Raw genomic sequence first — 14,249 nt, forward strand, 5'->3', positions numbered from 1 at the left:
CCTAGGGGCCGCCCCGTCTCCCCTCAACAGCGCCACGACGTCAGTCAATCATGATGCGCAATATTCCCTATTCCTTTCCCCACCAATGTTTTCCACCATTCCCGATGATTCCTTCCTGAAAATACCCTATGCGTGTATCCTGCCACCCACATGCTAAGGCTGATAGCATAAATCATGATGCATTTTTGCGCGTCTAAAAGAGTCCGCCACTACCATTTTGACAAGTCGGAAAAATATAGAAGGGAAAACAAGGGAAGAACGAGGTGTGAATGATAAGCGGGCGAAAAAAAAGAGGAGTAAAAAGAATATAAGGCACAGGGGTATATTAACAGCCACGTCCCTTTATATGCTGTGTGTTGTGCGTCGTGTGTCTATCCCTGACGGCGGGAGACCCTACGTCTGTCAGAAGAACCTCGCCATGGCCCTGCTCAAATCGATAAAGTCAACGGGTTTAGTGACAAAGTCGCTGAACCCAGCCGACGCGCATTTCTCCTGGACGTCCGACATGACATTGGCTGAAAGGGCAATGATGGGCAGTTCCTTGAACTTGTTTTTCTTCTCCCACTGGCGGACCTCACGGCATGCCTGGTACCCGTCTTTGCGCGGCATATGAAGATCGCACTGAGACACACTGTGTTAGCAGGCCTACTCTTCATCCCTACTTATGATGTGTTAAAGAAAACAGAAAGAAAAAGCTTACCAGAATCAACGAGTAGTACGCGTGATCACGGGAGAATACCATCTCAGTGCACTCCGTGCCATCTGCTGCAATCTCAACCGCCACCCCAATCTTGTTCAAGTACTTCCGCAACACTTTCTGGTTCACCGGGTTGTCCTCAACCAGGAGAACTTTGTATCCCTTGTTGCCCATGCGTTTCTCAATCTCTTGGTAACTCGCCTTCTGGCTTTCTACTACCCGCTGCGCCGTAGACCGGTTTCGATCAATGCTCGAGTCCCGGACCTTGTCGGGATCAAAGATGACCGCGAATCGCGACGGTTTGACGGGTTTGCTGATAAATGTCACCGTATCTTCCGAGAGAAGCGCCGTCTGCTGGGCCTCCGCTGCCAAATTCATCACTGCTTGACGCTGGCTCGCGTCCGACAGGACGAGGATCGTCGTCCTCTCCACCGACATGTACTTCTCGATCTTGCCCAGCATCGACATCAGCTGTTCCGGCGTCGGGAGGTTCAGCACGATATGCGTGAAATGGACTGGGTCCTCGCCTCGCATCAGCTCGTCGGCTTGATCGACCGATTCCAGAGCAGTGATCTGGTGCGGCACGTCTTTGGCCAGTGTATGCTCGATGTGCTGAGTCGTCGCTTCTCGACTGTGCATCTGCGGGCAGATGATAAGGATCGAGTACACGAGAGGACGGAAACTTTCGGGCGGGCTGGGCGGTTTCGTCGTCGTCGCGCTGTGCCCGGGAGCGGGAATAGACTCCGCCGACGTCTCGGCAGACGGAATTTGCAGCTTCATCTGTGACAAGTCTTGACCGCTTGCCCTCGCAGCTTCGCTGAACCGGGCCAGTCCTACATTCATGGAAGGCACCGACGATCCATCCGTCATTTGTGACCGGCTAGAGTGGATCGAGGGTACAGAGCTCCCGCCGCTCGAAGGCACAGACGCGACTGTCAAGTCGGAACTCGCGGGCGTTGACGTCAAACGCGATGGGGGCTGGGGCTGCGCCGCCACTGGTTTGAACCCGAGCGGGGTCAAGGGTACCTCCGAAAATTCCGGTCTTGACGGTGTCAAGAGTGGGCTCACAGGCACTTCAGGATGGTCGTCTACAGTAGGGAGCGCGAACCGTGCCGTAAAGGCGAATGTAGAGCCTTTGCCAGGAACTGCTGTACCATCCATCTTGCCTCCGTGAAGCTCGACCAACTGTCTGGAGATGACAAGTCCGAGGCCGCTCCCGCCGTGTTGCCGGGTACTGCTCCCATCGATCTGGCTGAAAGGTTTGAAGATCAGTTCAGCCTCTTCCTTGCTGAAACCCCGGCCAGTGTCGATGACGGCGAATTCGAGCATGATCTCCTTTCGGCCATCGACCGACGTGTCGTCTCTGAACACCCTGCACCGACTGAAGACCTCGCCCTCCGACGTGAATTTGATGGCGTTTCCAATCACGTTGAGGAGGACCTGGCGAATTCTGACTTTGTCGCCCTTGACCCAGGTAGGGACATCTTGTTCGACAACGTAGTTCAGTTCGAGATGTTTCGCGATGGCCATCGTGGAAACCAGCTCATTGACGTCCTCAATCAGTGCACGCATGTGGAACCACTCGTACTTGAGCTTCATCATGCCGGCATCCACCTTGGATAGGTCCAAAATGTCATTGATGATCATCAGCAGGCTGTTTGCACTTGTCTGGATGGTGTTGGTGTAGTCTCGCTGCTCCTCATTCAGCACGCTATCTTGCAAGAAGCTAACCATGCCGGAGATGCCGATAAGTGGTGTCCGAATTTCGTGCGACATGTTGCTGAGGAACCGGCTCTTGGACTCCATGGCCTCCTTCAGTTGACCCTCGAGAAGTTTATGGTCGTTGATATCCGTCGCCGAGCCGAAGAAGGAGCTAGCCCCGTTGCCAAAATCGATGGCCTCGATCTCCACACAACGAACCAAGTGCCACCTGTACTCGCCACTTTTGGACCGGAGGCGAACCTCGGTCGTGTACGAGAGTCTCCCGCTGCTGTCTGTCGATACTTTGACAATGCCCTTTCTCGCCAACTCCGTCAGATCTGCACTCGGCATTTCGTATACCGAGCTACTACTCGAGCTGTTGCTTCGGGACAAAGCCTGATGGACGCCTCGGATGTTGGACTCGGGGGAAGAGTCGCTTCGTGGGCGAGGCGTGCTCGTCATTGAACTAGGCGGCAGTGTGTCCCCACCTCCCGACTTCTTTTCAAGCGCCGTCTTTTGGTGGAGTGGCGTAGGCGATCTGTCCGTCGGGATTTTGCACTTTGCCAGGTCCTCGGGGTGTACGTAGTCCATGAACCCCAATCCAAGCGAATCCTCGAAACTCTGTCCCGAGTAGGACAGCCATTGATCATTGCCGAAGGTGATGCCATCGTCCTCCGTGGCGGTGAAGATGATCTGGGGGATGAGGTTCGCTAACAAACGATGCTTCGCCTCTGAAGCCTCGATTTCCTCTTGCCGCGCGGCCTTGAGCTCCGCAATGTGCTGGTCGTGAATATCCATATATGACCCAAGAAACTGCATGAGCACGCCTCGCTTGTCTCGGGACGCAACAGCTCGAGCGTAGAACCACCGGTACACGCCGTCGAACCGTCTGATGCGAACCGTCCGAGAGAACTGCTCTCCTGTCCGCAGCGAATGTCCCCATGCCTTGAGATATTCATCCCTGTCTTCTCGGTGAATGCTGCCCCATGGATCCGCAGCAAGGTCGGCGACAGTCTGGCCCCTGTATGTGAGGTAACGGCTGTTTACCCAAACAACCTCACCGGTCTGCGGGAGGGCAACGAACACGTGTGCGGGCAGCGAATCAAGAATCAGACCTTTCAATCGGTCGGACGGAGGCGGCAGATCCGCAGCGGGGCCAATGGACAAGGAGCCAGATCGAGATGGGGCGGTGGATGAGGTGGGCCTGCTGACGACACTCGAGCTCGGTGGTAGTGATTGGAAAGTCGAGGCAAAGTCAGCTCCATAAGAATGCAAGAGAGTGTGGCGATTTTGGCGTGGATCTGAGACCACCGTCCCCTCCCGGCCTTCCTGGACCGTCCCTTCATCTGCCACTTCCTTCGTTTCCCTGGACGAGACTCTAGACGGTGCTGTAGCTGTGTCATCCAAGAAACTCTCGGCAGGGCCCTCACTGTCGAATGTGGGGAATATATTCTGTCCCTGGAGCTTGGTCCCGGATAAACGTGCTTTGCGCTTGTGTACGGGAGACGATTCCTGTGTGTTCCGCGTCCTCTGGGAGCCGGAGCCGGTCCCTGACGACGTATCCGCTCTGGACAGGTTCGGTTTTTGTTTGGTACTGAAGTAGTTGTCCGTCGGCCCCGATAGTAGTGCTGGACTCGATCCTGCCAACCCCTCCATTATCATGCTGACGGAAGCTTGGTCAAAACCGGGAGTCCCCCCCGGCGAACCCGCGGCGCTCTTGGAGACCGCTGAATAGTCACTCGGACTGGTAATGCTGCTGGGAATGGACTGCTGAGACACAACTCCGCCAGTGGGGGCAAAATTGAACCCAGTCACGAAACCATGATCGACTAGTGGCCGTCCATCAGCTGCGATAGCACCGAAGCCTGCGGTATGGGGTCGCCTCCGTTGAAGCCCCGCCAATTCGGTCTCTAGATTCGTGTAATGGCGGCAGAGCGAGAAAGACGTAGCCAGGTGTGAGCCAAGATGCTCCAGCGTGTGTCGGAGAGTGGAGGGATACGGTATCATAGGGCTCAGGATAGAGATAACGGCGATAGGGGTAGGCTTGTCTCTTCGCGGTAAATACTGAGGCGATGGCCGGCCTTGTTCATGCCCGGCGGCGCCCCATAGAGTTGGGGTTTCGTTTTGCGTCCGGAAGTGAGCTTTGCTCTCCAGGACCTCAGCTTCAGTCTCAGGCTTGAACGGCTGCATTGGTTTGGACAGCAGGGGGTGGAGGAGCGGAATGTGCAAGACCGTCCAAGAGTTGTCCACTCCAATAGCCTCGGGTGGGCTGAGAGACGAGTAATCGGGGGGCGCCGTGCTTGGATTGAAGGATTCTTCATCGACCACAGCATCGGAAAAGAAAGGGTTCTCCTTTGGATCCGCCCGCACAGCTGGCGAGGGAGCTGGAGACTGTGACCAGGGGGATGGGGGCGCTTGCTCGGATTCTTCGTAATGTGATATCAAGGGCTCAGGTTCCTCTTCCAGTCGCGATATCAAGCTAGAAGGTGCCCCTTTGTCTGTTCCTGGATCTTTCGTTCCGCGTGCGCCGCGAGGGGCATTTGCACCCCCGAGCAAAGCTGAGAGCTTCGCGGACGAGTCGGCACGGGCCCTTCGTGGGCGATTCTCGAGACCATCCCCCGCAGCTTTCGACTCTTGTTGGGGCTTGTTCTTCGCTTCCGATGATGATTGGTTCTGAAGATAAGGATAGCTTCGAGTCAAAGCGACGACTTTCCCACGCTCTAATACTCTTCTAATCCCACTATGGTCGATGAGGGGGTCGGCTTCGTAGTCGAGGGCCTGTAGAACTGGAAGAACCCTGCCTGCCCCTTCGGTATTGGACGCCAACGGTGCCTCCCAGCTCGGGACTTGCTCATCTTGGACGTCATCGTGTTCAGCAAGCGATGCCGGGTCCAGTGTTGGATCGCCAATCTCCGAGCCAAAATCGAATCGTGTCTGTAGTGACGGAAAATAACTCTTGCTTCGAGAAAGAGGCGTCGGCCTTCGATTTGTCGATATTTTCTCGCCATGCCGGGTCTGCTTCTCTCTAGTGTCTTCATAAGACGTGAACGAGTGCCGGGCCTGCAAGCCCGGACGTGACTGCGTCTTATATCGCCAGTCGTCGTGGTGGGTAAACGCGTCTTCGGTGGGAATGTCGTCGGTACTGCTGGGGAAAACGCTGCTCCCCGGAGCCATGTATGCGAGGCTGAGGCCATCTTTCTCATGCGAGTTGTATGTGGCCTTCTGTCCCCAAGGCACGTTATCAACGTCAGTGGTGTCCGCCGGTACGGCGAGAGTCACTCTTTCGGCTTTAAAGACATCGCGCATAATTTGGACGACGGTAGCCCACCATGCGTCGAGACCGGGCTCGGCAGCGAGCATAAGTGACAAGTTGTAGATGTTGGGGGTGGGGAAGTCCCCATGGTCAAATTGAGGGGCAAATCCCGACGGGCCAAAGGTTTGTGCAGAGGCCGAGGTCGACGAGCTGGAGACCACCTTATCATGAACTGCGAAAGCGTCGAACGACATACCTTGCGGCACGAATCTCGGACCCGGTTGCGACGCAATGGAGAAAGGATAAGCCGTGGAGCCTTGGGCACGGCCGGGAGTGGTCATTCGGGGGAAAGGGTATGAAGGAGTGGCCATAAGCCCAGGGGTCTGGGCGCCGCGGATAGTGTTGCCCGATTTTGACGACGTTGTCGTGGCCGAGGAATTGGTGGTGGGCGATGAGTCGGTGGTGGTTTCCTCCTGAACAGGCGATACACGCGTCTTGCTGGCCTGGCCAGCTATGGCCCCCCTAGTGGCCATGTCGCGCCGCTCGAGCTCCTGGGCCAAGCGTTCTCGGTATTGGTTCAATTGGACCTGGGAGAGCGTCAGAGCAGCGGGTTTCGCAGCTGCGGTGGTGACCTCTTCACCCCCCCCGTCATTGTTCTCCCGTTTTGTCCTACCCGATACGTCATCTGGCGACAGCGATAGGGCGACGTCTTGTGAATCAGGCTGCTGCCTGACCTGGAAACCAGAGGATGATGGAGAACTGGGGCTCGGCGCCGGGGCCTCACCAGTCGCCGCCTTTGGCAAAGTGACTGGCGTCTGAGCCGTGATAGTTAACAGTGTAGGGCTGTCAAATGGCGAAGATCGCTCCGCCAGATGCGGCTCCTGCTTCTGCTTTTGATGACTTCGGTTGTGCATCGCAGCTGACGCATTCGTGGGGATCGTGGCGTCAACATTCACTGCATGGCCATGGTGATGACTTGGCAACCCCGAGTTAGTATCGATTACCGGAGCGGCGGTGTTGAGACGATGGGTCGGAGATTTCGATTCGGAATTCAAGGCGGTCGTGAGATCGGGTGTCACTTGTGTCGTGAGGCGAGATCGACGCGCGGCGGACAGGTCTTTCTTCTCCTCTTGTGGACTCGGGCTTCGCATTCCTCGGCAAAGGGAGGGGTTGAAGAGACCATGCAGATGGGCTGTGTGACGAAAGGACTTCCGAAATGGAGCGGGTTTAGGTGCTATTCAGTTGAGGAAAGGACAGTCAGAATATTGAGGGGATCAAGATATCTGTTGTTGTAAACCACGAAGGTGCCAGGAGGGTACAGACACGTTGAATTGGCCCTCAACGCTGTCGAGGTGATGATATTGTCAAAACAGGAGGGCAAAAAAAGAAGAAGAAAAAACCGCCTATAAAAATGTGAGGCAGGCTGACACGCAGTATTCCGTAGACGATGCCGTCAGTGATTTCGGCTAGTAATTGGTTATTGATCAAAACCGGTGGTTGTGTTCAAGGCTGTGTATCCATTCTGTGCGTGCAGAAGATCGGTCGCATAGGCAGGTAGGTAAGGTAGGTTTAGAGACGGGGGAAACGGAAACGTGACAGTTCAAAGTTCTGTCCTGGCTTTTGCGGGAGACGTACAGAGAGGATAGTGGAGAATCGGTATGGTGGGTCCAGTCCTTGAGTGGGTAGTACGCTGCACATTATGACGTAGGTGAAACCGTGCCACCCGCTGGAAACATTGAGGATGCCTTAGGTAGGTAGGTAGGTACGGAGTAAGATTCTTACAAAGTACCTCATACGGATCGCAGTCGCGAGATGCCTTATTTTGGAACACAGCTGAAGAAAGTACTCCGTAGATACATTGAATACCTTTGAATGCTCATGTCATACGGAGTACCTACCTACCTTACTTACTCAACTTACACGTCCGAATACTTCGTACATTATAATACGCAGGGTGGCAATTGCTCTTTCTCTTCTTGTCTCTCAGGTAGGTACGATACTACCTTACCTTTACATGCAAAAATCCCAAATTGGAGGCCGACACCCGGGTAATTAGTACTGTATGCTATGCGCGATGGGTAGCACAAACGGAGCTGGAGAAAGGTCTACGAGAAATTGGGAAGGCATGACCCCATCCTCTCCACCCATTCATTCCGTTAGAGTGCCAAGCCGGTAGTAACAGGACAAGACCGGACGGAATCCTGCTGTGAACAGGCATAGTCAAGCTTGCGACAAGCCCAACAAGATGAGGGCTGAGCCACTCACAGGAGCTCGACGCCGGCTCCCCGTAAACGGTTCTCCCGTAGACCGCCATCAATACTTCGTACATACAACGTACGCATACAGTTTATAGGTACCCTGTACGTGGTAGTGTAAAGGTTGCGCGCCAAGTCCTCCTACTAATCCCCATCTTCGATCTTGATTGCATTGATCCCCATGCTCATATCGCCCCTCCAAAAACCCTCCGAATGACGGCTATAAAGTTCGAGAGGAAAGACCGAGTAGAGTTCTTACCCCGAAACGCATTGTATCCTATTATATCCATGAGATCCCAACTGGGAGCCCATAACGGACGCCTCCCGCAAAGGCCTGAATGTTAGGTTACCGCGTGGATACAACGTACGATGTCGACCTGGGCCCAACCGACAGGAGGTAGCGCGGCAATGAACGTCTCCTTGCATAAGTGTCTTCGACAGCACCGTGTCCGTACGAGGAGTCCATAGCCATCTCGACGAGCTGCTTTTATCGCACCTCAATATCTCCTATTGCTAGTCGCCGCACAAGGAAGAATCCAAGTATTTATATCGATAAGGGAAGCCGAGTCCATCCGAGCATGTCCTATCCGTATTTTCCACTCCTTTTCGAGCGGTAGAAGAATACGAAGTACAGTACGTAGGTATTTGAACTACCTTACCTTAGGTTATCTCAATAAACTAATATTACCTCTTACCTGTCGGTGGCCTCGCTGGTCGCCGTTTACTTACTGCCCATGTCTTCTTCTATTCTCTTCTTCGCCCGCCGTCTCGTCCACCAGTCTGATGCGGGACTAAAGGAGAAGCCGAGCATGAACGAATATGCGTACCTATTCGTAAAATTGTAACGAATAAGGTAATCTCTGCATTCCTGCGGAATGACGTGTTGGTGGGTCTCCCGAGGTCACTGTTCAATCTGGCCCTACACGTGTAGAACTCGGGGATGACAGAGGGTCTAGAGCACAAAGCACGCCAAAAACGTCGTCATGTTGGTTTCCGTATTCGTCTCGAACTGCGGAGATCACCGGAGATCATTATCTTAACAAAGGGCCTTGTCGATTAAATTCAGACATCGCGTCTCGATATTGGGCAACAAGGACCGCCCTGTTGACCCTTTTCGTTCACTCCATCAAATCTGATTCCAACTAGCCGTAGTACACGTGTATCAATTCTCAAGGGTAACAACCGATGAAAAGCAGTGAAAGATTACATATGACCAGGATCGGCTCTTCTTCTCGCCGAAGCAGCCACAAAAGATATCAACACTCGATGAAACACAGGAGACGGCCGCATCCCCCCTGAGTATCCAGTCTCTGGCTATTCCAAGCTGATATATTGCCCCATATCCTGGCTCAGCATCATGTCACGTAGTACCTGCTCCCCGTAAAAGCCGAGCACGTTGGTGTTCGTATTCTTTCATCCCACGTAAGATGACCATGCTGAGCAGTTCAACGTGAAGTGCACTAGGGTAAAAGTGTATCGGGGCCGGTTTAGGGCTTTCCCCCGTTCCTCTCGACAAGACCGTCTATGTTTTACCTATGTCCTTTTTGATGGTATTCGCAACCCCTTGAACCACAACCGGCGCTTTCGATGACCATAAACTCTGCCATCAAAATGGCCCACCGGGGAACAGCTGTCGAGTGCGACTGACCAACAGAGTTCACTTGGCTATGTTATTCCGCTTGCTCTCCTTGCCTTGTCTGGACCTTGTTTCCAGAGAGGCCGAACTTTGCCAGGTTAATCCGAAAATTCACACTGACGAAAGCAGCGAGGACGGGAACCAAGATATACCACCACTTGATTCCCAGAACATTCTTGTTGTAGTCGGTCCACAACGCACTGAAGATCGTGGCCAGCAAGCCGGAGTAGATAATGTAACCTGTGGCCCGGTGGTACTTCCAGATGGCCCTGGCGTTGTCGGTCCCGCCATAAAGTTTCGGTACGGCCCACATGGTAACACCGACAAGATATTGCAAGAGAAGGCAAATGCTCAAGATGATGCCAAGGACGCCGTGAACGGAGTGCCAATGCGGGCCACTGCTCCTGAACTTGTTGACCTCGATAATGCTGACTCCGGTGACGAAGAAGACGAAGGAAGTTAGGTTCAATAGGGCGTGGGAGCGTTGGCCGACGCGCTTTTGATCAGCCTCGTGCGTCGGTTGGAGAATAAGAATGGCTTGGGTCAGAGCCAGCACGCCCAGGCTCTGCGCGAGCGGATGGCCCGAGAAGAGGATCAGAGGGCGAAGGAAGACTGAGACCCAGACGATTATCACAAGGCTGGCGACGCCTATTTGGGCGATCAACCCAACATCTACCGAGAAAAAGAACTCATGAGCGCCTGGTGGGAGACGGGGGCACACAAAGGGGGTGTATCATTACCGCTCCAGAGGTTCCTGACCAGCGGGTCCCTGATCGGCTGTCGGGAGATGTGGCCCAAGAGTGGGGTTCTAACCGATGCATCGGCCATGATTTGAAAGATAAGAGAGGACTCGATACCTTAAGCAGAAGGAGAATACAGCACCATATGTGGTTTTTGATGACCTTGTTGTCCTTTTACTCGGTCGAACCGTTGGACGGACGAGCAGGGATAGAAAGAAGCCAAAAAAACAGGAGCTATGTGCACATGAAGCGAACGAGAAGTTATATGTACTCGGTACGGTCGGCCTGACGATAAAACAGACCAATCCATGGTTTGTAATCATTCATCTGAGGTTTCGTAATGGCGGGGCTGAGTGAGGTGCTTCCTTTTACAGTACCTTAGGTACTGAGGTACCTCCCTGAGTCAACCTCGGGAATTAGGATGAATCCATCGGTTTCCTCACCTTGTATCTTCTGGGAAAGAAGTTGCGAGTCAAGTCGTGATAATCAGGGAGAATTTATCGTGGCCTGTGACATTGGCGATACAATGGACAAGATCCGAAGCAATTACTTTGTACGTGAGTTCTCAGTACCTAATAACGAGAGTCCTAAAGGCACCTTGGTATCCTATGCGGGGTAAATGAGGAGTCGCTGTCCACGAAGTTATTCAGTGGTCTGTGACCTCTCTGTAATTATTACCTTCCGCTTTATTGCACTTCTTGGCAGCTAGGCGTTCGTACACTCTAACTGGTGGTGGTCGACGGTACTCGTACCTCAGACGGATATCGGAGGTGGCCGATGATCACTTACGTACCAGCTTACCATACCCTATCACTGTTTAATACGGTGCAAGTCTCGGTCTTGACTTTGGGAGCCCACGTCTTGGGAAACCGTTCATCTATCCTCGTTTTCACTTTCCAATTCGAAACGGTGGACCGCCCCCTTCATCGCGAAAGGCGAGTTTTTACTGCCTTATCTCAAACGACAACTCCCTGCGCCCCGGCGAGACTCCAGCTTTGAACCCGCGAAGTACAACAACTCGGCATCCGCCATTGCAGTTCACCATGACTTCCCAAGAATACCAGCTGGATACGGTCAAGGCCACTCGGATAGCATCCGAAGAAATAGACAAGACATTCCGCTCTAACTGCATCGGTGAGTTCCTGATACGGTGGCACTTGTTACGAGATAATAAATAACTAAATGGCGGCACCCACGCCACGTTTCTCAGATCTTGTCTCGGGAGCGCTTGGTGGGAAAATCCTCGCCTTGTCCGATCAATGGTTCGCTGATGCCACCAATCTCATTACCCCGACTCCGCCAATCAGGCAACCGGGCAAGATGGTGTATACTGGCGCCTGGTATGACGGCTGGGAGACGAGACGACATAACCCGGAGCCCTTCGACTGGGTTATTATTCGCCTCGGTGTGGCATCTGGCACCGTTGAAGGAGTCGAGGTCGACACCGCCTTCTTCAGCGGAAACCACGCGCCTTCTATTTCGGTCGAGGGCTGCTTCAGCCTCGACGACGATGAGGTGGTCTCATGGCAGGGTGGCCGAGGAAAGTGGGAGACCATCTTGGGCCACCAGGAATGTGGACCATCACAGCGGTTCGGGTGGAAGCTGGACGAACCGACGAAGAAGCAATACACCCATGTCCGTCTTAACATGTACCCTGACGGCGGCATTGCTAGATTCCGGCTCTACGGCCATGCCGTTCCCGTGTTCCCCGAGGACAAGGACGCCATCTTCGACCTAGCAGCCGCCCAGAACGGCGGCGTGGCCATCTCCTGCAGCGACCAGCATTTCGGCTCCAAAGACAACCTTTTGCTGCCGGGTCGCGGCAAAGACATGGGCGATGGGTGGGAGACGGCGCGGTCACGGACACCAGGCCACGTGGATTGGACTATCATCCGACTGGGAGCCGCGGGTTACATCCAAAAAGTGCTCGTGGACACGGCGCATTTCCGCGGTAACTTCCCTCAGAAGGTTAAGGTCGAGGCGATCACCTGGGAAGGGAACTCGGATCCGGGCCCTGATGCTGAGGGGTGGAAGGAACTTGTGCCTCCGAGCAAATGTGGGCCTGATCAAGAGCATGAGTTCGAGAGCTCGCTGCGAGATAGCGCTGTGACGCACGTCAAGCTCATTATGATTCCGGACGGCGGGGTGAAGAGACTGCGTATCTTTGGGAAGAGGTTGTGAGGTTGTGACGGAGCAGAGCAGCTGGTTGTTTGTCGCCGCTTCCAATTGCCTACCTAGTAGCCAGGCCTACCCTCCCTAGACCATGAGAGTCGCAATTCGAATTTTCAACGTGCCTGATATTTTCACCTGGTTAGTGCACGCCTTACGCGCCATAATGCACCCTTGATACGAACACTCGCCGTAGACGACTACTTTTATGTACTTCATTAGGAAACTCAATGTTAGAAATGTGGGTTCCACTGAAGTATCTTATACGCAAGTACCTAGGTACATACCTTAGGTAAGGTAGGTAGGTACGTAATGAGCTGTACCTAGGTACCTAACCTGTAATTACCTACAGTCAGTTTCAGAGGAGTGACGCACAGACCAAGGAGTGACATCAATTACCGACATTATCCCCCAAACTTCCAGGTGGACGCCAGTGGCTTAGGCATCGAGCAACATCTCGCTCACACGACAAGAATCCATCGAATCGCACATTCCGGAGGGCGGCCGGCTCACCTTCTGACGACATACGAAGTAGTCGTGCACGTCTATCTCCTCCTTTTCAAATTCCCCCAGAGATACCCATTGTGTCATCCGTTTTAATGTCCTCCCACTGATGCGTACCACCAACCGAAAGCCCACGTTGCCCCTCCATTCACCATGGACCTGGGGAATTCAAACGGCGATAATGGCCAGCAAAAGCCGCGCCAATTACCAGCCGACTTACCCAAATCACTAGATGATCGAAGATCACGGCCCGCCGATTTCGTTCCAGAGACAGAAATGTATGATGGCTGGCAGGGTTAGTCACTCTCACTTCGTTTCCCTGTGTTTCTTGTCTTCCCGACCCCTCCAGCTCTCCGTATGTGCCCAGAGAAGACATAGGCATACTAAACAGGCCCCCGCCTTCCAGGACAATCCCAGTTCCTGACTTCCCCGATTCCCGCCAAACCCCTGAGTTTCAGCAACTTGACATTAGACGATCCGACCTTCGAAGAGGATGTCGTCACCCAGCGCCCGCCTACCAGCGACACGCGACTCATGGAAATGCTTGCTGCTCAAGCTGCTCACCTGCAAGTCGGGCCGGTTCTCGATGACGAAAACGCCATCCTCGCCGACGACAAGTTATCCGAAGCAGAAAAGAAGGATTTGCTGCAGAAGGCCCTAAATATGGCCGCTAGCAACGGCGACGTGGCGAGGGTCAGAAGAATACTGGGCGGCGACGCAAGATCATTGATCGACATCAACGCACCGGACGACGACGGAACGCCACCCCTTATCTATGCGAGCTGTTTTGTAGGTGGATTCAGACCCTAGAGGCATGGAAGCAACGAGCAATAACATGCTGATGATTGAACGTCTGAGCGAGCAGGGTCACGAAGGTGTTGTGCAGGCCCTTATCGACGCCGGAGCCGATGTCGACCGACAAGACAGAAACGAGTGGACGGCCCTGATGTGGGCCATGACAAACAGACATAAAGGCATCGCGAAAATGCTTCTCGACAATGGCGCCTCGGCAGACCAGAGGACGACGACGGGGAGGACAGCATTCGACTTTGTGCCACCGGACAGCGAAATGTCTTTTTATCTACACGACAGTGGTTACAACATTGGGAATGCCGGGACTGATGACTTTTACACTCCTGGGTTGTCTCAGGACCGATTCGAAGAAGAGATGGCAGAGAATGAGATGCGGAGGAGAATGATGATGGACAGTGCTCGCGATCTGGAGGTAGACTTGGGTAATGTGGGCATGGACGACCAACCAGAGGTAAGCTCTGTAGAATGCGAGACGCAGGTG

General features: G+C 53.8%; 3 protein-coding genes across 3 annotated transcripts in view; 1 reads left to right on the plus strand and 2 right to left on the minus strand.

Annotated features, from left to right (window-relative positions):
* Positions 1 to 402: 402 nt before the first annotated feature.
* SODALDRAFT_275970 (hsp90-like protein) lies at positions 403 to 6,565 on the minus strand (the record flags this gene model as incomplete). Its single annotated transcript, XM_028607997.1, has 2 exons — positions 403 to 621; positions 701 to 6,565. The coding sequence occupies 2 exons, from the start codon at positions 6,563 to 6,565 to the stop codon at positions 403 to 405; spliced, it is 6,084 nt and encodes a 2,027-aa protein (XP_028467177.1).
* Positions 6,566 to 9,576: 3,011 nt separating this feature from the next.
* Positions 9,577 to 10,370, minus strand: SODALDRAFT_323765 (hypothetical protein; the record flags this gene model as incomplete). The annotated part of the gene is made up of 2 exons (XM_028609832.1): positions 9,577 to 10,214; positions 10,283 to 10,370. 2 exons carry the CDS (start codon positions 10,368 to 10,370, stop codon positions 9,577 to 9,579), a joined length of 726 nt encoding a protein of 241 aa, XP_028467178.1.
* Positions 10,371 to 11,325: 955 nt separating this feature from the next.
* SODALDRAFT_323766 (hypothetical protein) overlaps positions 11,326 to 14,249 on the plus strand; it is a gene marked incomplete at both ends in the record, with an annotated part of 4,618 nt that continues 1,694 nt past the window's right edge. Inside the window, 7 exons of the mRNA XM_028609833.1 lie at positions 11,326 to 11,416; positions 11,493 to 12,459; positions 12,674 to 12,692; positions 12,731 to 12,743; positions 13,086 to 13,250; positions 13,362 to 13,744; positions 13,821 to 14,219. Of these exons, the coding sequence (XP_028467179.1) occupies positions 11,326 to 11,416; positions 11,493 to 12,459; positions 12,674 to 12,692; positions 12,731 to 12,743; positions 13,086 to 13,250; positions 13,362 to 13,744; positions 13,821 to 14,219 (2,037 nt within the window). The remainder of the gene's footprint in view (positions 11,417 to 11,492; positions 12,460 to 12,673; positions 12,693 to 12,730; positions 12,744 to 13,085; positions 13,251 to 13,361; positions 13,745 to 13,820; positions 14,220 to 14,249) is intronic.

This window comes from Sodiomyces alkalinus, assembly GCF_003711515.1.
Source record: "Sodiomyces alkalinus F11 unplaced genomic scaffold SODALscaffold_4, whole genome shotgun sequence".
Lineage (NCBI taxonomy): Eukaryota > Fungi > Ascomycota > Sordariomycetes > Glomerellales > Plectosphaerellaceae > Sodiomyces > Sodiomyces alkalinus.